The sequence below is a fragment of the Acomys russatus genome, chromosome 27 (genome assembly GCF_903995435.1).
Source record: "Acomys russatus chromosome 27, mAcoRus1.1, whole genome shotgun sequence".
NCBI classification, from domain to species: Eukaryota; Metazoa; Chordata; class Mammalia; order Rodentia; family Muridae; genus Acomys; species Acomys russatus.
Window position 1 is genome coordinate 5671069 of NC_067163.1, and position 26387 is coordinate 5697455.

General features: G+C 51.8%; 2 protein-coding genes across 4 annotated transcripts in view; one reads left to right on the forward strand and one right to left on the reverse strand.

Annotated features, from left to right (window-relative positions):
• The first annotated feature begins 6544 nt into the window (after nt 1-6544).
• On the forward strand, nt 6545-21759 carry Naxd (NAD(P)HX dehydratase). Of its 2 annotated transcripts, XM_051169669.1 has the most exons (10): nt 6545-6698; nt 11720-11870; nt 12391-12436; nt 13555-13643; nt 15376-15484; nt 18339-18389; nt 18474-18578; nt 19231-19351; nt 20492-20612; nt 21534-21759. In XM_051169669.1, the coding sequence occupies exons 1-10, from the start codon at nt 6545-6547 to the stop codon at nt 21679-21681; spliced, it is 1095 nt and encodes a 364-aa protein (XP_051025626.1). In that variant the 3' UTR covers nt 21682-21759. The 2 variants fall into 2 exon arrangements, with proteins under 2 accessions (XP_051025626.1, XP_051025627.1); XM_051169670.1 differs by lacking the exon at nt 20492-20612 and having other exon boundaries at nt 21534-21640.
• Nucleotides 21760-22393: 634 nt separating this feature from the next.
• The window catches only part of Cars2 (cysteinyl-tRNA synthetase 2, mitochondrial), a 40115-nt gene continuing 36121 nt past the window's right edge, over nt 22394-26387 (reverse strand). For both annotated transcript variants that reach the window (XM_051169730.1, XM_051169729.1), the window contains exons 11-15: nt 26076-26214; nt 25435-25558; nt 24038-24136; nt 22799-23005; nt 22394-22571 (exon numbers count right to left, since the gene is read on the reverse strand). In XM_051169730.1, the coding sequence (XP_051025687.1) occupies nt 22500-22571; nt 22799-23005; nt 24038-24136; nt 25435-25558; nt 26076-26214 (641 nt within the window). In that variant the 3' untranslated portion in view covers nt 22394-22499. The remainder of the gene's footprint in view (nt 22572-22798; nt 23006-24037; nt 24137-25434; nt 25559-26075; nt 26215-26387) is intronic.

Below are 26387 nucleotides of genomic sequence, written 5' to 3' on the forward strand. Positions count from 1 at the left end.
CAGTGTCCAGTGTCAGGGGCTCAATCACAATATTCTAGGCTCCAAAAGGGCTTAGAGAGTCACACTCTGCTATTAATGCTGGTTCAGACTAGCTCCACTCAATACCAGGCTGGCCTTGAACTCACAGTCTGCCTGCCTCTGCCTCCCAAGTATTGGGATTAAAGGTGAGTGGTTCTTATTCAAAATACCAATGGCCCCAACAGTCTTTAAGGAGCTCTCAAAACTTCCCTCTGAGGCTCACCAGCCAGCTCTCCATTGTCTGCATGGCTCTCAGCCTCATCTCCAAAGTTCTCACAAGAGCTCACGGAGCTAGGAGCACTCAGTCGCTTTCCCGAACCGGGTTCAGACACTCCCACAATCCTCTACAAAACACATGGCCAGTTCTGTCACAGCATACCCTACAACCCAGTACCAATTTCTCTCTTGGTTAGGTTTTCCAGTGCTGTGACACAACACCATTACCAAAAGAAACCTGGGGAGGAAAGAGTTTATTTCAGCTCCCAGTTCCTCATCACAGTCCGTCATTGAAGGAAGTCAGGGCAGGAGTCTAAGGAGGACAGGAAACTGGGGGAGGAGCTCATGTAGAAGCTGGGGAGGAGCACTGCTCACTGATCTTGCTTCCCATGAATTGCTCAGCCTGCTCCCACATAGTTGACTAATCAGGAAAACACACCCACAGATTGGATTACAGGGCAATCCAATGGAGGCAATTTCTCAATTGATTGATTTCTCTCTTTCCAGAAATGTCCAGGTTTGTGTATAGTTGACAAAATCCAACCAGCACAGGTATCAATTCATTGATTTAAGTTGTGTGTGAAACAACTTGCAGGAGGGTGGGGTGGAAAAATGGTTCAGTGGATCCCCCCAAACCTTTGTAAGAACAGATGAGTGTAGGGGCCTGCTTGTGATCACAGTGAGGCAGGAGGAGACAGGGAGCCACAGGAGAACAGTCTAGCCAGACTAGCTGTAGCTGTGAACTCCAAGTTCAGGGAGACACTCTGCCTCAAAATATAATGTGAAGAAGAGAGACCTAAGGGGACACCTAACTTCAACCTCAGGCCTCTGCATACATGCCCACACATGTGTGTATGTGCATACACACACACACACACACACACACAGGTGCCCCAGTACATGCAGATACAAACACATACATTACACACAAAAGTAAAAGAAGAAACAGCTTAGACTTGACTGTTATTAGGCAAATTTCTGTCCTTTTCCTGGAAAAGATCCCCCTTGCTGACCAGGCCTGTTTATATCTCCAAGCCTCCATACCTTCCTGCCCACAATAGGTGGGTAAATTTCAGGACCCAGAAATCATAAGGCCCCTGAGCAGCTATCCCCATAATCCATCACAATGCCACTGTCACAACACTTCAAATAATAGCATTTTTGTGTCTTAGTTCAGGCAGCCATCTGCCTGTCTGCCCACTCGTCCACTCCACCATCCATCTGCCCATCCATCCATGCACTCATTCACACACACACACACACCTATCCATGTCATCCAGCTAGTTATGTAAATTTATCCTTGCATTTATACACATATGCATCTACTCCCAACCCTTTGCCATCTATGTCTATATGTATGTATCCTTGCATGTATGCATCCATGCATCCACCCACCCACCATCCATGCATCCATCCACCCATCCATCCATCCATCCACCCATCCATCCATCCATCCACCCATCCATCCATCCATCCATCCATCCACCCATCCATCCATCCATCCACCCACCCATCCATCCATCCATCCACCCACCCATCCATCCACCCATCCATCCATCCATCCACCCATCCATCCATCCATCCACCCACCCACCCATCCACCCATCCATCCATCCACCCACCCACCCATCCATCCATCCATCCATCCACCCATCCATCCACCCATCCATCCATCCATCCACCCATCCATCCTTCCATCCATGCATCCATCGTTCCATCCATCCATCCACCCACCCACACATCCATCCACCCACCATCCATGCATCCATCCACCCATCCACCCACCATCCATGCATCCATCCACCCATCCACCCACCATCCATGCATCCATCCACCCATCCACCCACCATCCATGCATCCATCCACCCATCCACCCACCACCCATGCATCCATCCATGCATCCATCCACCATCTGCATATGTACCTTTCCATGTATGCGTCAATATAGTCATGCATCCATCTGCCTGAGCATTCACCCACCACCCATCTATCCGTAGTTCTGTCTGTTCATTTCTCCACCCCGTCTGTGGCATTTATTATGTCATTATTTTTCCTTGTGTTAAATACTGGGAGTGCAAAATGTGGAGTAGAAAAGTCTTTGAGGTTCAATAGGAGTTTACAAGAATCGGGTTGGTGGGGAGCTCAATGACCAGGGTATGAACCAGGCAGAGTCAAAGCTACTCTCTTCTCTCTCTCTCTCTCTCTCTCTCTCTCTCTCTCTCTCTCTCTCTCTCTCTCTCTCTCTCTCTCTCTCTCTCTCTCTCTCTCTCTCTCTCTCTCTCAATATGTATTAATTCATTATGTATAGTGTTCTGCCTGCATGACACATGGAGGCCACAAGAGGGCACAAGATCTCATTATGGATGGTTGTGAGCCACCATGTGGTTGCGGGAATTTAACTCAGGACCTTTGGAGGAAACAGCCAGTGCTCTTAACCTCTGAGCCACCTCTCCAGCCCACTCTCTTCTCTTTAGGTTTAAGCTTAAGCCCTTCCATCTGTTAGTGCATGGCAAGGGGTAAGTGTCTGGGGAGTAACAGCCGAATTAACACACTCCGTCGTGGAGGAATGAGGAGGAAAGTGTATAATATGAGCTATATTAGGGCGAGGCTGACCTCTCGTGCTTTGAGGAGAAACTCTGGAGCATGGTGAATATGCGACCTTTTGCAGGTACCCCAGAGGATGGAAGAATCATGCTCTCTACATCACATGTGCACATGAATGTCTACATCCGCTTTATGGATCCAAACTGAAAGTAACCCACATGCCCTTCAGTGAGTGCTTAAGCCAATTCTGGTATGTCCATAGCAGAATGCCTCCCGTCTACAAAGAGTCAAGCTGTGGATGCAAGTGACAATGGAACACACCAACCCCCAAAAGGTAGACTCTGTAGACAGAGTCTAATGGTGTGACGTTAACATGGGGTGATAGACTCTGGATGGCGATAAGATACTGAGGACGGTGGCTAATCATTGCTAGGGGCTTAGCTTGAGGTGAGGGTGTGTGTGTGATCCTGGTGGGGTGGAAACGCTCTATAAGTTAACAGTGACACTTCAGTGTAGATATTTGGGGAGCTGGGTGAGTTTATGGGATTTCTCTGTAATATTTCTTTTATAAAAATATTTATTTTTTATTTTGTATGCAGTGTTCTGCCTGCATGCCAGAGGGGGGCATCATAGATGGTTGTGAGCCACCGTGTGGTTGCTGGGAATTGAACTCAGGACCCTTAGAAGAGTAGTCAGTGCCCTTAACCTCTGAGCCATCTCTCTAGCCCTCTGTAACATTTCTTACCATTAATCAGCCAGAAGGCCAAAAGGAGATTGTTTTTTATGACCCTATGTGATTTTACAATTCATCTCAAATTTTTTAACAAAAAATATATTGTCAACAGGCAAGAAAACAATATATGTAAAATCCTAAGTAGTGGTAGGGGCTTTAGTCTTATAACCAGAAAGTTCTGAGTAAGCCATGACAGCTGGTCACCCCACAGGGCAGATCAGCAAACTCAGGATGACAGAGACGTGTGTCACCCCATCTTCCTTCTCTTCTCTCCTAGGTCCTGGGCTCGTGTTTAACTTAGAGAACCTTGGGTCACATCGTTATCTGCCTTCCTCAAGCCATGTACAAACTGGCGCCTATCTTTGGAATAATGTCTAGGAGGGCAGAGACTGGTTTCCTGATTCTGATGACAAGAATGAGCCTCCAACAGGCACAGCGAAGGAAGCTGTATCTCCAGGGTGCCCAGCCATGCCTGCTCCTCCTCCCCAGGGATCCCACAGCCTGGTATCTTCAGCTCTGGGAACCTGCTGTCTTCTGTAGGCGTGCGAGGTCTTAGTCATCAAGACCAGGGGCTGTGTTGGCCTTGGGTCTTCGTGAGTGTCTTACAGGTGCTCCGTGCATGTTATTAATGGCCACTCTGTGTCCACCTCACCCCATCAGGACAGCCAGGCCTGTGGCATACCAGCGAGGTGGGGTGGTGAGTGCTTGGGCAAAGAACACACACCCAGGAACAGCTTCAGAAATCTGGTTCATTTCTTGGCGGGTTGGGGGGGGTGTTTATGTCCCTGAGGAGGTGGCCAGGGTCTCTGGGGTGTATAATTGGCCAGGACAGCGATGTTGGAAGATAGGCCATCTGCACACTCAGAGGCTGAGGGTTTGGGTGGGACCTTACAAGGTCTACTTCTCTTCTGCCCAGCTATAGGCTGTCTAGCCTTTTTATTAACCAATTAACATTAAAGTTGGGAGCAAGGTTTATACATCACATGGTGTACATGAGAATGTACTCGTCTAGGCAGCAGCCCGGTCTTGGGGGCCAGTACTTAGCATTTGAATACACAGCACCAGATCAACCCCCAACACTTGTCAATGATCAAATTAAGGTGAGGTCATCACCATGAGTCTTAAGGTAGAGTGAGCCATACCACCATGAGACTGTGCCGTGCTGGTAAACGGAAAGGAATGAAAGCGTTGTGACTTCAAGGCAAGAGATGCCAGAGCTGAACAGGTACCTGAAATGTAAGGGAAGGACGGGACCTCCCTGAAGCTGTATTTTATTTCTAATGTAGGGGGCTGCATGCCTCAGGGCCTCCCAAGTGCAAGGTTCTCTACCATGACCTTGGCGACAATTTAGTGTCCCAATGCCAAATGCTGGACATTGCTTAATGTGAGGCCCAAAGGAAACGCCAGTTCCCTCAAACTCCAAAAGGCAGGCCAAATATCCAGAAGCAGGCTCAACCTGAACTATAGGAGGATTTCCCGGGGTTAGACAAAGGCCAGTGTTCCTCAGGAACTTGGGAAGCCAGCTCCCCTCTACCAAAAGCAGTCATTTCCCAGACCTCTGGCAGAAGGGACATAGGGCTGGTGACCTGTGGCACCTATCAGCGTGTCAAAGTACATGCTGGCCTCCAGGCGCCTCTGTGTTACAAGAAGCTGTTACACCGTTCAAAGTTCATGCTAAGCCTTCTTCTCTCCTCCCCTCCCCTAAACTCTCCCAGCTCACAGGTTCCCGCCCCACAGCCTCATTCTCTCTCTCTCTCTCTCTCTCTCTCTCAAGATTTGTTTATTTATTATAATGTATACAGTGCTCTGCTGCGTGTACACCTGCATGTCAGAAGAGGGCATCAGATCGCATTATATAGATGGTTGTGAGCCACCATGTGGTTGCTGGGAATTGAACTCAGGACCTTTAGAAGAGCAGCCAGTGCTCTTCACTTTTGAGCCATCTCTCCAGCCCCTCATTCTCTTTTAAACCCTGCTGTTACTTACCGTCCTGTCTTTCTTTTCTCCATCCTCTATCACCTGCTAGTCTTCCCTCTCTCACAGATAGCTCTGGCCATGTCCAGGCTGTTGGCCACGTTTAGTCTCCTGCTTTTCTTTCTCTGCTCTGGACTCTTCCAGACGCCTCTGGCTATTCTCTCTCACATCTACAATAAAACCCTTCTGCTTAGCCATACCACAGGGAGCTCAGCTTATACACTCAAGCCATCAGTTCGTGTCACTTTGCAGAAAACAACCCTGGCGGCTATTGTCATCACCCGGGCCTCATACAGGGTAGCAGTCCACTTATGAAAGGTGGGCAGCCGTGCCAGGCGTGGTGGCGCACGCCTTTCATCCCAGCACTCGGGAGGTTCGAGGCCAGCCTGGACTACAAAGAGAGTCCAGGAAAGCCAAGGCTACACAGAGAAACCCTGTCTCGAAAAGCAAAACAAACAAACGAAACAACAACAAAACCAAAAAAAGAAAAAAGAAAGAAAGGAAGGAAGGCAGGCACAGAGGCATATATATCAAAGAGCCAAGTCAGGATGCTTTCCGGTTTGGGGGCTTGAGCTGTTGTAATCACAGGATTACCTATCTTCTACTGAGATGCCAAAGACCGCGAGGAGCTGGACCAGAAGTTGGTTTGAGAGATGCAAAACTAGGGCCTGTAGCTAAAGAACATCGCCTGTTTGGCCAGCACAGGTGTTCGACCTGCCAAGTTAGCTGACCTCTTAATGAATCCTGTCCCATCACGCCCACGGACAAAACACTACAGAGTGAAAAAGAAACAGGACCCTACACCTTCGCCAAGGCTTTTTTTCAATGAGCAGCTACTACTCTCTATTTAACCTGGGGCCAGGACAGATTGGGTGTCTTGATTGTCAATCGTCCGAGCAAGTGTGATTGGTGGAGGTTGACCCCGGAGGTGGGACTGGTCCTAGGACCACGCTTCCGGGCGGCGCGAGGGGGCCGCCAGGAGCCCAGAAGAAGGACCAATGGCGGTGGCCCGGCGGCCGCGCGGGGGCAGCTGGGAAGCCGGAAGTCTCCCGGATCGTCATGGGTGTACGCTTTGTAGCGTTCCGCGCCTGCGGGCGAGGTAAGATCGATACCGGCGTCCCGCGGATGGCCGTTCGCGCGTGTGGGGCTGCGGCAGCCGTGGTGGCGCTGCTCTCCGCTGCTATCGCGCTCCACTGGCCGCCGCTGCACGCAGGTACCGGCTGGGGCCGCCTCTGCGGGACGGGTGCACCCGAGTCAGGAGCGCAGCGAGCTGGCGGACTCAACCTGGGCGCATGCACACCCAGCGCTGGGGAGCCGGTGGGGCGGGCCTGGCTCCCGTGAATTGTTAAGAGCCTGGGCTAGACGTGCGTGAGACGCGAGCCGTTCCGTGAGCAAGGTTGTGTACATAACACTTGCTTGACTTGCCAGTACTTGTGTGCCCGAGACAGGCTGCCCCTAGGCTCCCAGTCGGCAAGTTCTTGGACGAGGTGGGTGGAGTCAAGATGTGGCTGGCCCCCTTTCCTATTCCTTAACGCTTGAGGATTGTGTTCTGGGGCTTGAGACATGAACTAAGTCAAGTGACCTCCCGTATTCACAGCCCCAGTTAGACACTTTTTAAAAGTATCTTTATGTAATCCTGGCTAGCCCGGAACTCACTTTGTAGAGCAGCCAGACATATCTAAGACCTTGTCCCAACAGTTGGAGTAGGAGGTAGGTGCCTTTTCAGATAGGACAGACTATGGAGGAAGAACTCAGGGATTGAGAAAATGGGTCGTTTGGTTCTCATGTCTCTTATGATTTTGTTCCTTTCTGTGCATAGTTATTTTTCTAACATCTCCAGCACAACCTTGCACTTTCTCACAAGGCAGAGAAAGCTGTTGTCTGCCTTTATGTAGACACATAGCCTCTGAAGACGTGACTTAGCATTCCCCAGGGGTGAGCAACGGACATGCTGCAGCGGACTGTGTGCTGTAGGATTTATTAGGAAGGTTTGACCATGGGCCACAAACGTGTTGCCTGTAGCCCAGGAGTAAAATGTGCAGACATTTGGGCTTTTTTATTTTCAATATAAGTAGTTCTGAATGCCCTGGGAAGGTGGTGCCTTCAAGTCTGCAATGCCCACCACACCCGTGAGAAGGCTTCTAATCAACCCTTTATTTAGAGACGTCTTCGTGGTTACTGCCTAACATTTTCAGGCACTGATTAGTAATGTGGTTTTCCTGGTGCTTATCTGAGCTTTCGTTACTAGATTGATTTGGTAAGCTTCTACCAAAGAACAGGTGGAGTTCTGGGCTTTAGATCTTTAAAGCAGCTGTGGTCTGGTTGACTCTCACTCAGTGTAAAGATGGCTGTCATGTGTTCCTGCTTAGAATGCACATTAACTCAAAGCACTTGGGGCACAAAAGGCATGCTAGTCTTTCTCAGCCACAGTCCTCTCCAAAGCCACCAAGATGCAAACAGGCTTGACCTGTTTTTCCAGACTCTGGATTGCCTTGGCGTCAAAGTCATTCATGTAAATAGCATTACATTTTAAGTGGCCTCTTAATACTTCCGTGGATAAGTCCACTAGGAGTGGCAGTAAGCCAACTAAAACTTAACCCAGTGTGAAGTGTTAGGAAATCTAATTGACCTTCCTCGGGCCTTTTACTGACAGATCTGTCTTGATGTAAAGTGCCCGACTTTTAAGTGTATTCACATCATCCTAATGGCGTCCTGTTGTAACAGATTTATAGCCACGGAACAAAAGACAGCAGCCAATTCTTGAGTGACAGCAAAGCAGGAAAATGCGTGTTGGTCTCAGGCGTCATCTTGTATTCTTAGTAGACTTCTAGTTTGTTGCCTGTGTCTGTGGTAAACAACATAGGCAAAAGCGACTTGTGGGATATAGGTTTATTTCATCTTATATTTCCAGGTCACAGTCATCTTTAAGGGGAATAAAGACGGGAACAGAAGCAGGGACCGTGGAGGGACTCTGTTCGCTGGCTCAGCCTGCTTTCCCTGCTGCCCAGTCCCACCTGCCCGGGGGTGGCAGTGCTTACAAGCAAATCCTACATCAACCAAAATTCAAGACGGTTTACCCACAGACAGGGCCACGGGCTAATCTGATCCTTTAGTTGAGACTCTGCCTAGATGGCTCTTGGCTGTGTAAAAACTAACCATAGCTAGAGGCCTGTGTGATAGCTTTGTGACACCTTGTGGGAAGTTTGCTTAATACAAGAATGTTAGGCCACAGACAGAAGTTAAACTAAGAAAATAGTAAAGTCCCTAAAATAGCCTGGACTTATTTGGCTCTTGTCTTACAGGGTTCCATCTCTCCACAGTTGAGGTGTTGTAGTCAGCTCACTCGCAGTGTAGGAGCATTATGTGGCAGATACAGCTGCTTCAGGGGACAGGGGCAGAGTCAGACCAGGGCAGTGCTGATTGGCGGCTTGGATTTTATTTGGCATTCATACAGTTCTAGTTAAAAATGGAACATGCTGTACTTTGTGACAATTTTTTTTTCTTCCCAAATGATTTTAAAGAACATTTGAGAAAGATTTGACTCTGTTGGTTAAACAGATGAAATCATGGTTAAAAAAACAAGTTATCTTGGCTTCAGGTGGCAGCATTTTGGTAAAATGGTGCAATGGAACACAGTGAGTCCCCGTCTTGGTGAGCACAGAGTCAGAAAGCACAGCTGGGAGATAAAAGGTTGGAGAAAGGCATGTTACTTCCGGCAGAAGGACACAGCTGGGGTTATTCCGAGCAGTGACGTCTGTAGATACAGTGGAAAGATGGGGGTGGGGGGCATTCCTGTCCCTGTAGAAAGTGCTGTGGGTTCTGGCACATCCTAGGTTAAGGTGTGCTTTTCTGAGCTTGCTCAGTTTTAGGTTATTTAAGAAGGAAAGATGCTAGACATGTTTCTGGGCTGCTTAGCTCAAGGTGAGAGTCCTGTTGAGAGGATGTGGTGGCAGACGCACACCCTTCTTGCTGTGCTCAGTTTGGGGTCATAACCATGGTGGACATAAGATTTTTATGCATTATTTACTTTAGTTGTCTAAAAGAATGGTCTTAATGACTCGGTGACCCCCAGCTGCCTCTGGAAGTTTCTCCCAGTATTAGCTGAAACAGACGGAACAACTCTAAAGATACAACATGGAGGAGTTTGCCTCAAAGGTGGCAGCTTCCCTTAGCATCTGGAGCCTGCTTCCTCATCAGTAAGTGGAGGATAATTAGCTGCTAACGAGCCCTGTGACCCTAAGGATTCAGCCTGGCACAGCTCTTTCTCAACCACAGAGATTGGGACAAGGTGCTTTTTCCCTGAGTGATATGAGGGGCTTGCAGGAGAGAGGGGTCTCGTCCCAGGTGTGGTCAGGTTTAGATGGTTCAGATGGGTGTTCAGAGGCTTAGGGGGAGGGCAGGTGTTGGCTCAGATGCCACTGCTCCTGGGGCAGGCACAAGCTAGCGTCCCAGCTCTCCCACTGCAGGCACACTGGGTCCTATGCAAGTGATGTAATTATGCTGTGTTTTCATTAAGTGTGTCCCAGGGAGCCAGGAGAGGCTTGTGCTGTCGGACCTCTGTGGTGAAGACAAGGCAGGCCAGCTGAGTGGGTGTTATGTAGGGTGCTGAGGAGAGGCAAGAATGAGCAGCTGGGTCTGGGTGGGAGGGGACACCAGGGACAGAAGGTGGCTGGCGATGGCAGGCTCCCGGGATAGCGACCAGAGCGAGCCTCCCTCTACCAGAGGCTGCCTGTGGTCCAGGTCTCGTTTTCACCTGGGTGGAAGGGGCTGGGTTGGTGGTAATCGGTGCTGTCCTCACACGGGGCTGTATGTGCACTTGTGAGGTCAGTGAGGTCACACCCTTGTGCTTGCACAGAGCACAGAGGCCTGGATCGGATCTCCAGCCGCCGTGGAGCATCAGGCGTGTGGCATGTGCCTGTGACCCCAGTGCTGGGCCTTATTGGCCGGTTGAGCAGAGTCAGCAAGGCCCAGTGAGAATCTGACTCAGAAAGTCAGGTGAGCTGGGTGAACGCTCAGCCAGTGAAGTCACTGCTGTTTAGGCAAGAGGACAGTAGTGTTGGGAGGCACACACAGGAGGAGCCTGGGACTTCCTATGCATCTAGGTAGCCAACGTGCAGCTCTGGGCTCAGTGAAAAACCCTGGCTCAACACATAAAGTAGGGAGTGACCAAGGAAAACAGTGAGCATTGACATTGACCTCTGGCCTCCATAAACATACAAGTTCACATGTGCACACTCATTACCCCCTTTACACACACACGCACACGCACACACGCACACACGGTGGACAGCTCCTGAGAACAGTTCCAGGGTTGTCCTTTGGCCTTCATGTGCATGCACACACCCTGCTCCACCCTATCCACACCCCCAAGGAAAATAATAGAACATTTTATAGAGTAAAAGTAAGGAAATCAGGCTGGAACAGAGTGCTCCATTAGGAAAATCCTTAATTATGATCCTAGGAAGTGGGTGCATTGGCTTCTGTGGAGTTACAGCTGAGCTGTTGTAAATAATCAGACAAAGCACATGTCTGCCGGAAGCTGCTGCTGCTGCTTTTTTTTTTTTCCAGGAAGCGTCTTAAAAGCCAATTAAGATGGAGTTAATTAGACACAATTCAACATGGTGCAGTGAGCCACAGTGCCACCTTGAGCCTGATTTAAGATGTGCTGTGTTTCGAGCGGCCCTGGGTTATTTAATTACTATTTAACTGCTAACCCTGTTGGCGATAATAGGATGGATCCACCAGCCTTTTGACCGACAGTGAAGGCTGCGGGCGGTGTGCGGTGTGCAGCGAGCCCTCACAGGCTTAAAACGCTGGAGTTGAAATGAAAGAACAAGAGTGTGTTAAGTGATGATCTGTAATTTTAGGTTGATAAAACTCTGGAAGGTGTGTGTGTGTGTGTGTGTGTGTGTGTGTGTGTGTGTGTGTGTGTGTGTGTTTTAGGTTGATAAAACTCTGGAAGGTGTGTGTGTGTGTGTGTGTGTGTGTGTGTGTGTGTGTGTGTGTGTGTGTGTCTGTGTCTGTGTGTCTCCCCCCCAGGGTCTGATACATTACAGAATTACAGAAAGGGTGGTGTACAGAGTGCTGCTGTTTACACTGTCCTTTCTGACCCTCGCTCACCCTAAGAAGTAAGTGAACCCTCTGATGAAATGGAGAGTTCCCACGGTCAGTTTTGGGAAGCCTTTTGAATGGCGGGTGCTGAGTCTCTAGTGACGCCCTTTTCCTGTTTTGCAGCTCTACAAAGAGCGTTCTCCCTGCACGCGGCACACTCGACGAAGGACATGGAGAACCTTCTTCAGTTGGTGAGAAACATTGTGCCTGCTCTGACGTCGGAGAAACACAAAGGGCAGGATGGGAGAATAGGCGTGGTCGGGGGCTGCCAAGAGTGAGTGTCCCTCCTGCCTGCCTGGCTACATCTGCCATCCTTCTGTGCGCCTGCTTCTCCCATCAGTCTGTCCGTCCATCTGTCTGTCCGTCCATCCATCCATCCATCCGTCTGTCATGTGCAGTGATCATTTCCAAATACAGACTGGATGCAAAATCCTTGTCACAGGTCAGACCCAGCTCCCTGGCTTGCTGGTGAGTGCTGGTGTTGACATCACGCTCTGGGTCCTCTCACCTTCCAGTGTCCATATGCTGTGCGGAGGGATGGCCTGCACCCAGCTAGCTCACTCTTGTACTTGGGACAGAGCCCTGTCACACAAGCCAGTGTTGGGAAACAGTCACAGGTGTCATGTGAAGGGTTTCTGGTTCTGAGTGTCTCTGTGCGTGCTGAGCTTATGGTTTGGGCCTCCATATCACCTGTTGATAATTCACATCTATTCACATACTGTTCTTACCTAATCTAGAGATGGCAAATGTGTGTTTGCTTCCCTGAGGTTTTGATACCAGTGTTTCCATTTTAGGTACACCGGAGCACCATATTTTGCAGGAATCTCAGCTCTGAAAGTGGTAAGTTTACCTCGGAGTCTTCCATTAGGGTTTTTCTGATTTAAATTTGGGTTATTTAGGGACCTGAGGAGTTGGTTCTGCATGTAAGAGCAGACCTGAGGGCCTGAGGTCACATCCCAGCACACACAAAAACAGCACAGCCACACATGCCTATAGCTCAGCGTTGCTGAGAGCAGAGACAGAGAGATCCCCAGAGTTTACTGGCCCCCAGCCTAGCTCCAGGTTCCGCGAGGGACCCTGACATAGCAGGACACCTGATGCTTCCTCTGGCCTCAGGGTATAGACACCCAAACGTGTGCATATACTGCACATGTGCATAACACAGTCACGCACACGCAGGAGTTGAGTTGTTTATATATAATGTGACTAAATATATAATATATAAAATATAATATATAATATGACTAAAGCAAACGTCTTATGATAGAAAGTGACATCATAGGGAAATGGTGTGACAAGACCCACCAAAATTGCCTTCACTTGAGATAATGCCTACAGTCCTTCCACAAGCTTTTATAGCTACTCTGGCCCTGTCTGAAGTGCTAGGCAACCTGTATTACAGTGGGGTTATTTTTGATGTTAGAGGTTTGATTTGTTTGTTTATTTGTTTTGGTATTTTGAGACAGTGTCTCTATGTAGGCCTAGCTGGTCACAAACTCACAGAAATCCTGCCTCTACCTGCCAGTGCTGAGATTCAGGCATTTGCCACCGTGCCTGGCGATTGTGTTTGTTAATCTCCTCTGCATTTGCCTTTTAAAGCAGAATATGACTGCTTTGGGCACTAGATGTGCACTCAGCTGAGGTTCGGCTTGTCCCTTACCTCACAGCAGCACCTGTGTGCTGTGTTGTACACAGCTGAGCAGTTAGTATAAAGTGGCTTATGCTGGGCAGGCTGAACCTGACCAGGCTGAGCTGGTGCCGTGGCTCTGTCCCTGAGCCTGGCAGGGGATAGCAGTCGGGTTGTGACTCCAAGTATTCCCTTCCCCAAAGCCACTAGCTATCACTTCCATCCGTGTTTGGGCTTGGGGGCACAAACACTAACAGTGGTGTGAGAGCTGCAGAGCTGCCTGTGGTCCTGTTGAGCGTGGCCTCCTCTAAGTGCGCCTCTCCCTTCCCAGGGTGCAGATCTGACCCACGTGTTCTGTGCCAGGGAGGCCGCGGCAGTGATCAAGTCCTACAGCCCTGAGCTGATCGTCCACCCAGTCCTGTGAGTCCGCGTGGGGGGCTTTCCCTGCTGATCGTCCACCCAGTCCTGTGAGTCTGCGTGGGGCCTTTCCCCGAGCTGATCATCCACCCAGGCCTGTGAGTCTGCGTGCGGCCTTCCCCGCAGCAGCGCTTTCGCTCTCGTGTGTCTGCTGTGCTCTGAGTGCTACACGGAGTCAGAAGACTAAAGTGAAACCAGGCCTTGTCACACACCTGTCACCCAGCTACTTAGGACTCAGGCCAGACACTTTCCAGTTGGAGGCCAGTTTGGACAACTAGCAACCCTAGCTCAAAAGAAACTTATAAAAAGTTTAGTCTGGCCAGGCGGTGGTGGTACGTGCCTGTAGTCCCAGCACTCAGGAGGCAGAGGCAGGCAAATCTCTGTGAGTTCAAGGACAGCCTGGGCTACACAGAGAAACACTGTCTTTGAAAACAAAGGTTTAGAATGTAGCTTGTGAAGCGGAGGTTTGCTCCCCCGCACCGCAAGACACAAAGGAAATCGCAGTGACTCCATTGTTCTGCATGAACAGGGCAGTGAGGGGACCTGGGCAGGGGGAGGGCAGTGGGGAGACCTGGGTACTGGGAGGGCAGCGGGGAGACCTGGATGGGGGAGGGCAGCGAGGGGACCTGGGCAGGGGGAGGGCAGCGGGGAGACCTGGGCAGGGGGCCACAGATGCTAGCTCTCTGGAGGACTCAGTCCTTGTGTCATGTGGGGCCTGTGTGGCAGGTTGTCTGAAGCGCATACTCACAAACACTTGGGCTCTGTGGGACTCGTGGGCAGCTCTGAGCTGAGCACTGCCTGTTCTGAGGCTTGAGTGGTGTCAGGGCTCAGTGTCACCCTGGGCACTGAAGCCCACCTGAGGGAGCTCAGGATCCTGGTCTTTTTTGTCTCACTTTTAATAAAGTGGGGTTGAAGAAGGGGCTCAGCAGTTCAGAGCACTGGCTGCTCTTGCAGAGGACCTGGGTTCTGTTCCCAGCACCCTCATGGCCGCTCACAGCCACCTCTAACTCCAGCCTCTGGGGTTTTGATGCCCTTCTCTGACCTCTGCAGGTACAAGGTGCGCATGTAGTGCACAGACATACACGCAGGAAAAAAGTATAATAAAGTAAAGCTAAAACAAGGGCTGGAGAGATGGCTCAGAGGCTAAGAGCACTGACTGTTCTTCCAAAGGTCCTGAGTTCAATTCCCAGCAACTACATGGTGGCTCACAACCATCTGTCATGAGGCCTAATGCCCTCTTCAGGTGTGTGGATGTAAATGCAGGCAGAGCACTGTATAAGTAAATAAACACATCTTTTTAAAAAACCTAAAACAAAAATCAGTCCACAGAGAAGTCTGAGGAGATGTAGGTGAGGTGCAGGTGGGGCCCAGATGGCATCATGGGACAGGGAAGGATGGGGTTGTGGGTCAGCTGCTCAGAGCTGACAGTTTGCACTTGACTGTCAGGGTGCTGAGCCGGCCCTAACTTGTGTGTTCTGGGATGCGAGTGTGCAGGATGCTCACATGAGCGGGGGCTAGGGAGGGGGTCCATGGGAACTCCTGTACTAGTGTACAAGTTCACTACAAACCTAAATGACTTTCAAAGTAAAGTGGGTTAGAGCTGAGATGTGGACTGGTGTGGGCACTTTCTAGCGTGTTCAGGGTCGTGGCTCCCGTGTCCAGCACCACACATAAAGTGGATTAAACTTAACAAATGGAAGCGTAAGAAAGCCATTGTGCCTATTTTCTTTTTCAGTGACAGTTCCAACGCTATTGAGGAGGTGGACAAATGGCTCCCTAGGCTGCATGTCCTTGTCGTGGGACCTGGCCTAGGCAGAGATGCCTTTCTTCTCAGCAATGTCAGGGTAAGTGGGCCGTTGGTCACGCTCTCCCTCTGAGAAACTACATGGGGCCTAAGTGTGTCTTCAGTTCTTGAGGCTCAGCTGCCTGCTGTTGTTGCTCCTTGGAAGTGGATGAGTAGGTTGTGGGGCAGAGAGGAAGTGAGGCCACCAGGAGTGGTGAGGGGCTTCCAGGCAGAGCAGAGGGTGCGTGAGGCCTCCTGCCTGCTTCCAGGGAGCAGCACCCTGAGGTGTGGCCGGACTTGGCAGCAGGTCTGCGTCCCTTCTGGTGTGACCCTGCTTACCAGGGTCCTGGTGGCGGTTTCCTCCTGTGCACCTGTGAGTTCTGGAAGTTTCATGAGAGGAATTGAATTGCCTGCTGTAGTGTGACTAGGCAGCATGTTACCGGCCCTATAGTTCATAGTGCAGGAGCAGCCGTTCCCTCCTTCCTGAGTTGCACGGCATCCAGTGGAAGTCAGTGCCCTAAATGACGGTGTGTCTGCGCCTGTCTCTGTGTGCTATATGTTCCCCAGTCATAGAGCCCAGCTCTTGATTTTCAGAAGAGGCTGGGCTTCGGGGGGTGCCCTGTAGATCAGAGGTCCTCAGCTTCCTTATGCTGCAGCCCTTTAATACAGTGAGTCCCTCAGGACCGCCATATTTATAATAAGCCGCTCGTTCACAAGCTGGCTTTGAACCCAAGTTCTCTGGAATGCTGTTGGCTGTCGACACCATGTTTCTTCGGCTACTTGTTCTGGTCCTAGCGATGCTTTCCCTGGCTGGGTGTGTCTTTCTCTCACTTTTAAACTATCTCTAATAGCTATATCAGAACTGCGCACACTGTTAGGCTGTGTCTGTCTGGGGGATGTCGTGTGTTGACACGCACACCTTCACAGGGCTCTGCTCCTGGGGCAGTGACTCCTCTTTACAAGACAGCCACGGCTCACCCTGTGGCAAACCTTCCCAGTGTTCAACGTTAGCTGTGGGCTGCTACTCTGCTTTATTAGGGAAAACTAGAAGAGACCCCGGTGTCACATTGCCAAATACCATGAAATTAGAAATGGACCTAAGATCTGAAGGGTTAACAGTAAAGGCAGAGCCACAGCAGGCAGGCAGAGCGTTGATGGGGAAAGAAGTGGGCTTCTCTGAGGTCCGGTACCTGACCCTGCGGAGAGGCTTTTGCAGCCACACTCGGAACGCTTGGCCAGTATACACAAAATGTATGTTTCCTACCCTGGCGCATTCCTTGGTGTGCTGACACAGTTTATGTCAACTTGACAGAAGCTCTAGAGTCATCAGAGAGGAAGGAGCCTGAATTGCGAAGACGGGCTGTGGGCGGGCCTGTGGAGCATTTTCCTAATTAGTGATTGATGTGGGAGGCCCCGCCCATTGTGGGTGCGGCCATCCCTGGGCAGGGGGCTTGGGCTGAGCAAGGCATCATGAGCAAGCCAGTAAGTAGCTCCCTCCATGGCCTCTGCATCAGCTCCTGCCGCCAGGTTCCTGCCCTGCCTGAGCTCCTGCCCTGACTTCCTTCAGTGATGGCCTGTGACGTGGAAGTGTGAGCCAGATGAACCCTCTCCTCCCCAAGTTGTTTTGGTCACAGTGTTTCCTCGTAGCAACGGTCACTCTGACTAGGACATTGGGAAACAGGCTAAGAGCATCAGGCTCCAGTGGTTCACTTTGTCTCCTCATGATTTGTACTTGCTTGTCCATCGCTTTTTTCTTTTAAAAATGTATTTGTGTACATATGCTGCATGTGTGGATGTGCATGTCACAGCTTGTGGGTGGAGGTCAGAGGTCAGCGTCCACCCTTTGGGTTAGGTTAGGCCTCAGGCACCTTTGCTTTGAGGCATTTTAGTAGCACATCTGATTACCACATGTAATTTTGTCATGACGAGTTGGTTAATAAATAATTAACAACTGTGTGTTGACAACGTATGTATCAGTACATTTTAAATGGGAAAGCTTTGAAGCTTTCAGTGTAGGGTCAAGGTATAGGTCTGTCAGGGGAAACGGTCCACTGTTACTATGATCTCGCTATTTAAAAGCATGTAAATCAAATGGTAAGAAAAACAGGTAATGTGAGCTAGATGTTGGCACGGTGGACGGTCCGCGTGGCTAGTCTAGGAGCCAAACGCTGTCTTGTAACACTCCATACGGTGTAGTTTGCCTTCTGGTGACCTGTGACCTGTGGAAGCAGTGCCTGCCCCTCTGCCGCCTCTAACGGGGTGCATTGTTCTGTGGGAGGATCCGCTGCAGGCTTTAGAGCAGGCAGGGAAAATGTTCCGTGTGAGGGAAGAATGAAACTCGGCTCCACTGATTTTATAGTAACTGGTGCTGGCCAAGACTTATTAGAGTCTGGCCCGGATCATCACTGCAGCCATTTGTGAGCACAGTGCAGTTCTGAAACAGTCAATTAACTCAGTCCCACGTGCACCATGGCTTAAGGCATGCTTACATCGAGAGCCTTACAGAGTACACCTGCTTCTTTCACCCCTGTGGGCCTTGTGGACTCAGAGGTGTAGTGCCCAAGAGTCTAGGGAGAGTGGCTGAGTGCACATAATATATGCAGGATTGGCCTGGCCCTAAGCTAACATTAGAAGTCACATAAGTGACATCACTCATAAGGATGGGGTTTTAAAGCAGATTTAGGGGAGAAAGACTCCCCTACCAGTAAAGCATAAATTCTGGGAGATAGGAGCAGAGCCCGGCTCTGGATCGCCAGGCTGTAAGCCCCATCATTCCTGGCATCTCATGAGGAACAGCTACGCACCTCAGTCACTGGAGGGGCAGGTAGGCGTGTGTTTGCTTTCCCGGCTTCTCCGCTTACCTGGGCACACATGGCCTTTTGCCCTCTAGTTCAGCTTGTCTGCTTTTCTTTCAGGGCATTTTGGAAGCCACCAGGGCCAGGGACATCCCTGTCGTCATCGATGCGGTGAGTGTGGCCTCTCGTCTTCCCACTCGGTCAGCGCAGGGTCCCTGAGGCCCATCGGTGAAGGTGCACCCTTATTCTGCACAGGACGGCCTATGGCTGATTGCTCAGCAGCCGGCCATCATCCGAGGGTACCGGAAGGCCGTTCTCACCCCCAACCATGTGGAGTTCGGCAGACTCTGGGAAGCCGTGGTGAGTTCATGGGCCTCGGGGAGGAAAGGGCATCGGCCTCTTGCCCCGACCTGGGGTGAAACGGGCTCCAGGGTGTGCCCAGCTCAAGCATGGCCTGTCTCTGCAGGGTGACTGACTTGTGAATCCCAGATGTTTGCTCTGGGATCCACCATGCCTTAGTTCCTGTGTGAATTTTAGTGGATGAATGGTGGTAAGCTTGAGCTATGAGGGCCTGCTGTGCTCACCAGCCAAGTCACTGTGTCATGCAGTGCTAGTCTGCTCCAGGGGTGCAAGAATAAAATCACTGTTAATTAAAACGGAGCCATGAGTCCTGACAGCAAGTGTCCTTTAAGCCTGCGCTCTCTGTGAGGGAGGGGCGTGCACATCATCCTCATCCAGATCTGTGTTGCTCCCACAAACCTGGGTTAGCCACCAGGTCAAGAGGAGGACGAGCTCTAGAGCAAGTGCTGGTGTCAGTGTCCCTCAAGAGGGCACGGTACCAGTGATGTCCAGCCCACTCTCTGACCCCTCAGCCTCTAACCAGTGTCCCTGATCTCTATGGATGTGGGCATCTGAGACTCTTGATGAACAGGATGGGCAATCCCCTTGCCACCTGTGAGCCCTGTGTGTCCCAGAGGACTTGATCTTCTGTGCTTGTTGTCCTGTGTTGTAGCTCAGTGGTCCTATGGATACTAAAAACCACAGTGGATCCGTACTGAAGCTCAGCCAGGCCCTGGGGAACATCACAGTGGTCCAGAAAGGAGAACATGATGTGATCTCCGATGGTCAGCAGGGTGAGTGGGGGCTTTGCATGTCCTCAGGCCAAGCTGGCGTGAACCTGGAAGCCTCTCGTCCATTCACATAGGTTGATTCACATTGAACTTGCCAGCCACAGCTTTAAAGTCCTGCGTTCACTCCTAAAGGTTTGCATGGGGCTGTGGTGACATGAAGTGTTTTAGGCTTACCAAGTGCCGTAGGCCTTGCCCTTTTGCTGACTTGAGACCATTTCCAGACACACACACACCTTGAGTCACAGTCCTCAGGAAGCAGAGGCCGGCGGGCCTCGTGTGTGAGGTGAGCCTGTTCTACATGAGTTCCAGGACAGCCAGAGGCACATAGTGGGATCCTGTCTCAGAAAGCCAAAGACAGAGACCAGGTTTAAAGCAGAGATCACACGTAGTCCTAGGTTACAATCCTAGCCTGCCACCTCTCACCAAGACACCCACACGTAATAACAGAGTCACTGAGTCTTTTGTTGCACTTTCACTCATTACAGCTGGAAAGTGAAGGAAACCTCAGCGCTGACATTAGTTGGAAATGTCAGATGCCTCCCCCAGGAGCAAAGCGCTGCTCAGCCAGAGCAGAGTGGAGGGGCAGTGTGTGGGTGTGCTAGTAAGGCTGCCAGTCTGCACTGAGTGGCCAGGCCACCATACTGTTCAAAACAAGTAGCTAAGCTGCTAGTGAGACGTGGAGTTGACAGGGACCTGAGTTTAGAGTCATTAGAACCCTAAGGATTGTGCGTGTGAACCCACACACATTCACCCACAGCCTGGACAGGAAGTGCACAGCGTGGTCTGGGCCCAGACCCTGGCCATGAGGCTCTGCTGATCCCAGCATGCTCAGACGCAGCACCAGGTTCTCAAGTCACTTCCCAAAGAAACACCTTTCCATGTGCTCGGGTGGATAGTGGGCAGCGGGAGGGAGTGTCCACGTGGGGTGCTGTGTAGTGCTGCGGAGGGACATGGGAGGCGGTGTGGTGATGGTCTTCAGGCTGGGCTCAGGACCTCAGGCTGAGGACATGCCCTGCGCTGACTGCTCTTCCCAGGTGCTCACCCTCCATGGGCTGGGTGTGCGGTGAGGTCCTCCTTGGAACAAGCAGGGAGGGGTAGCTCACGGTGTGGATACTGATGCCTGTTCCTGCCTGTTCTGTGCAGTGCTCGTGTGCAGCCAGGAAGGCAGCAGCCGCAGGTGTGGTGGGCAAGGGGATCTCCTGTCAGGCTCCCTGGGTGTCATGGTGCACTGGGCCCTCCTTGCTGGACCAGAGAAAACAAACAGGTATGGCACAGCTTCGCTTGTCCACTTTGCTATTGTTAGTTTTGACAGCTCTCCCAGCAGCTCATGCGTCGCCCCCTTTAACATCCCAGGTGAGCTGTCTGTGTTCCTTGGGAGACATCTGGAGCCAGAGTTCCTGCCCACAGGTGTTTGTAGACACACATGCTGGCCCCAAACCTCCCAGTTGAGGGGGGGCCCTGGCATTGAGGGAATCCAAGCAGCCATGGTTGGCTAAGGACACCCTTGTGGGGAGTTCAGCAGGGCCTTCTGTAACCTGAGGGCAGAGAGCACACAGGCTGGAGGACTGGACATCATCCTCACAGCTGTATGTCTCCCTGAGGCAGCAGGACACAAAGCTCACAGGCAGCCCCTACATCTCTGACCTGTCCATTATGGCCGCATGCTGGGTATGGGGTGCCCAGCTTCTGGAGCCCCACAGGACACCACTGCTGCAAACGGTGTTTCAGGTGGCCTTGAACTTGGCTGGGTTCTGCAGGGTAGTTGTGCAAAGGCAGAGCGTCTGATTTGTCCCATGGCCCAAGATGGGGTGTGCAACAGAGTAGCAGGTGTGCAGCCCTCAGGCATTCTGCCACACTCTAAGAAAACCACTGAGCACTGTTAAAGCCTACCGGCCAGGAGAAACTGTTGTCCTCTGCTATGTTCCAACCAGTCTTTGGGGAAGGGACCCAGGGCCTCCTGTGCTTCTCGGGCCCACACTCAGCCATGGCACATGCCCCAGTCTTAGAGGAGGGTGCTGGGGACCTGACAGCGCTCAGCGGCAGTGAAGCCGGCCCTCTCAGAAGCCAGCTGGTTTGAATTTGCCATTTAGGAATTGCAGGTGAAAATGGGGTGAAAAGTCGGAGCCCAGAGCCCTTCCCAGTAGTCCACGGTGAGAAGGCCTTTGATTGTGCTCTTGTCTTGCAGCTCCAGCCCGCTCCTGGTGGCCGCCTGGGGTGCTTGCGCACTCACCAGGGAGTGTAACCGGCAGGCCTTCCAGAAGTATGGGCGCTCCACCACCACCACCGACATGATCGCCGAGGTGGGAACTGCCTTCAGCAAGCTCTTCACCTGAGTCAGTGCACACTGAGGGGGCCCAAAAACTGTCCTCCATTTGCTGAGCCGTGGGCCCAGCCTTTAGGCTAAACTAGCTGACAGAATTTAGGACTGAAATAGACCCAGGCCGTCACAGCACTAATCTGGCCTTCTGCGGTTGTCTTGGCTTCTCAGCAGCAGCTGAGGAGAAAATGAGAATAAAGTTCCTCCCAGCAGCCCTGCTGCATCTGGCTGCTCCAACGCAGGGCGCTTGGAGCTTCTCATGCCCTCCGTTCCTAGACACCCCTCACAGGGCTCCAGTCTTCTGGTGGCTGGTAGGTGCACGGTTTGGTCTTTACCTGGGGCTCACAGATGCTGTGGACACACTTGGGCCTTATCTATAGTAGTCTGCCCAGAGCACCCAGTAACCATGCACAGGTGTTTTGGAGGCCTGTGTGAAGGGCAGGAAACTTGGGTGCCACTGCATTTGGGTGTGGCAGTGTGGCAAAATGCCACTCAGTCATCCAAGGCCACTCCCTAGACTAGCCTCCCCGCTGCAGGCCAGGTTAGGAGCTGCAGGCCAGGTTAGGAGCGGGGTGCTCTTTGGCTTCCCTTGTGTCATCTAGGCCTTGGGCAAAAGGGCCAGCTAACAGTGCCCAGGAATGTGTCCTGAACAGCTGATGTGAACTTACTAAAGGGAATGAACTCTGCTGGCAATTCTGAACACACTGATGGGCAGCACAGGCTCATGTTATTGTTGGCTAAACAGCCACAGTTGGCAACTTTAATATAAAGTTTTCATCACAGAAAAGCAGATGCCATGGCATAGTGGCATGTGGGACTGCACCTGCCCCGGCCTCAGCTTCCAGGTTTCTGGTGTTTGGTCCTTGGATCCAGCAGTTCCCATGTGGAGGTCGTATTGCCTCTGTCCTGAAGGAGAAGGCTCTGAATAGGCATCACACCTTCACAAGAAGCAGAGAGCTGCCACCCTGCCTGGCAGGGCCAGCTCCTTGCCCACAAGGCTGAGCTTAGTTCTTCTAGCTTGCATGCCTCCTCGCCCCTCCACATCTGCATGTTGAGTGGGTCTCTCTTGGCCAGTCTTCCCCTTTACTGTCTCTTGTGTCACTGGTGTCCCCTGTATTTACAATGCTGCTCACCTTAACATTGATGCCATGGGTGGCGAGGTCCTGGCGCAGTGTGTCACATGCCTCCAGCAAGGGCTGCCTCTCCTGGAGTTGCTGTCTCCGGGCCTCCCCGGTTGCCCCTGGTGTGGCCAGTGCATACTGGCGGACCTTCAGCCTGAAGCGCACTAGTTCATCTACCACGTAGTGCAGAGCTGCTGAGTTGCTGTCTCCTAAAATAGACTGAGCCAGAGACAGTGACATGAGTGCCCAGCAAAGCGGGGAACCACCCATACCCTGGGAGACCACTCAGCTGGGTTCTGTTTGGCTACGTCTATGGGTTTAAAGATTTACTTAGAGGGCATCAGATCACATTGTAGATGGCTATGAGCTGCCATGTGGTTGCTGGGAATTGAACTCAGGACCTTTGGAGGAACAACCCAGTGCTGTTGACCTCAGCCATCGCTCCAGCCCCTTTCTGAGGAATCTTAAGTGGGTTGGGGCATGCAGAAGGCTAGTCACAGGGTCAGCTCCGAGCAGGAGTTCATTCCCTAACTGTCTCATGCTAGTAACACCTGCTTTGACCCCTTCTAGGCATTAGAAGTGATTGTCAGGTGTTGGAAGTGTCAACAGAATCCTGTTGTCACAGGAGAGGCTCGCAGCCTAAGCCTTAAGCATGGATGAAGACAAACCTTTTTGCCGCAGCCAAGTATGTAAGCCAATAGGTGTCAAATGGCCCACCCTTTTGCATGTGTGCACATGCTGAGACTTCATGGAGTGGTCTGTCCAGCTGTACTGGGTGTGTAAGGGGCACAAAGGGTGTCCCCTGTTAAAAGCAGAACACAGCTTTGTCTGAAGCCAGCATGGGACCCCCAGGAGGGGCTACAGAAGCCTTGGCAGGGCTGACGGGCAGCCAGGAGGATGGCTCTGAGCCGTCGCCTTGTTCTTCGACGGCCCTAAAGCTGCACGCGCAGCTGAGTGAGGAGCAAGGGGAGCCTAAAGGGGGCTTTAAGCCCACTGTGGTGTCCATGCATGGGGCAGAGAATGCCAGCAGAACGCAGCTGTGTGCACAGAGGAGGGGCCACCTAGAGAAGAGCTGCCAGGCTGAGCGGATAGTGGCCCTGGGCTTTAGTGTCCATAGATAAGTACAGTCACTAATCTAGATAGAGTCCTGTGTTCACCCAGCACCTCCAGTCTGTGAATACTTGGTGAAAGAAGAGGCCAGTGTGCAACATGTAGGCAGCTTTAGTGCAAAGCATTGAAAGATGGGTGTACCTGTTGATTTGCCAGAGAAATCCCAACAGTCTCGAAAAACTGCTCAACGTAGGAGATGATGGCGCCAAACACAGTGGGACTTCTTGGACCACTAGCTTCCTGCAAAAGGATTGGCTTCTGTGGGACCTCATACAGCCAGGCTCACTGGCAGACCCTACAGTCCTGGTGTGCTGGTAACATGCCTCAGCTTACCCACCTTTCACACCCAAGTCCTGTGAGTTAAGCATGGCCATGGGGTACAGTGCATGGGGCATGGTAAGAGCTGTAGGCCTCAGATCTGGAGTAGAGAATGGAGAATCCTGGGGAGTGGTGTGTATCAGTCACTGATTCAGACCCATATGAGCCCAGCCACATGGCTGCAATGGCAGGTGCCAACCTGCTCTGCAGTCAGCTTCTGCTTGCCCTCCCCCAACGTCAGAGGGGCTAGGTGTCATGGGACTCACAAGAAGTGATGCTTGGACAGCAAGGCAAGGCTGCCATTCAAGAACTCTAGAACCACCCAAAGCCAGTTTCCCTGAGCAATGGCTGGGTTGACTTCAGTGTGTATACTGTCAACCTAAACAAGCTTGGTGACCATGTAAGTGACTCAGAAGAAAGGTACTGTGGTCTGTCTGGTGCCCCTTGACAGGACACACTGCCCACCCATGGTACTCACTGTCACTTCTCGGAATCTATTCAAGAATCCAAAACTGCATGGCCACCCGGAGCCATCCACCACCAGGTTGCACAAAGCCAGCAAGGGCCCAGCACTAGCGTCTCATGTCACCACGGGAGAAGGAGGGCCTGGATGAGCTGCATGACCACCTAAGTCTCCCATCACAGGGTGGAGATCCTGCCTTGTGACCAGAGGGCCCAGGTTGAGCCCAGGGTGGTGACTTCCTGACACTGAGGTCCTGTGTTCCTGTGGAGCACACTGCAGTCCAGATCTGGATCCCCTGGAGCTGCTTCAGCGGTGGCCTGACACCCCGAGACAGACGCAATTGGGTGGAATCTGAGTCTAGGTCCCAATGGATAGCTGTTCATTTGGGGTGTTTTCTTTTTGGAGGGGGACAGTGGGTCCTGGAGGTTGAAGCTCAGGGCCAAGCATGTGCTAGGCAGACACTTCACCATTGAGCTGCCTGTCCAACCTAACTTCCTGTTTCAATAAAGCCAGCCCTCCACGTGCTGCCATGCGACACTACCGTCTGTGCCAGGAGCACAGAGCTGATTCACCTGCTGCCCATGCTCATGGGTTTACCACTGAACGAAGGGACCCAAATGAGTCCCACGGAATGGGAGGGTTACTGGGAGCTGCCCCGTGCTGCCCGCTTTAGGAGGGGTCTGCATGGCTGGGTCAGTGTCCATTCCTCACTTAGGACAGGGCCCCGCCCTGACCGCCACACCATCCTTCAAGTTACCTTGGAGACTGCCCTGAGCTGCCTGTTTGCGTGGTGCACGAGGTCCAGGATGGCGTTCACTGCCCTCGGTGTGTCGAAGTCATTGGCTAGCGCAGCCTTCACAGCCTCCTTGGTGCTGGCCAGCCTGCAGTGTGATATGGGGTCACCTAGGATGATGAGGCAGCTAAGGCACTCCAGCTGACCCCGGTGCCCACGTCTGGCCTGGCACCAACCCTGGATATACAAACATCCTTTCCTAAGAAATAAAACTATTTTAGCTTGGGGGCCCTTCATAGGTGATGTCTACTGTTTCATAACAAAGTCTCTTAATTCCCACCTTAGCCAAATAAACATTGTGAAGAGTTGCCTGCTGGCTGAGTGCACAGTGTTCACTCAGGTGATTTTGTAATAGTCAATTACAGAAGTGACAGTCCCCTCCCCTAGAGACTGTGGCCACTGAGAGCCACTGGAACAAGATAGAAACACGCCTTGCTGTAGATGCGCACAGCCTGTGCAGGGCTCAGGACCACAGGGAAGTGGGGCTGACACCTGGCAGGAGGGGAGGCTGCACAGCCGACCTGCCTCACTCAGGTACTCCTGGTGTCCTCTGCATCCTAGCTACCTGTTCCCCAAGTGACACCGAGTGGGTATGGCCTGCTTACCTCCCCCACAGCACATCTTCCCCCACAGGGCCACAGGTCAGCTGTCCCTTTACATAGGCTCGAGCATCCTCCACAGAAGAGGCCAGCCCCAGCAGGAGGTGCTTGGCTTCCAGCAGGGTACTGTCGCTGTATTCGATGGCTGCAGAGGAAGGGATGGTCGCTGGGGAAATGCCTAGTGTACCCTGACGCACTGCCCAGTAACCTGAGGAACCAGTGGCAGGCGGAGCTGTGGCCAAAGGGCTGCCTGGACATTTGGGCCCTGCTCCTGAACAGGCTCCAATGGAAGCTGTCCTGGAACTTGCCGGGCAACTG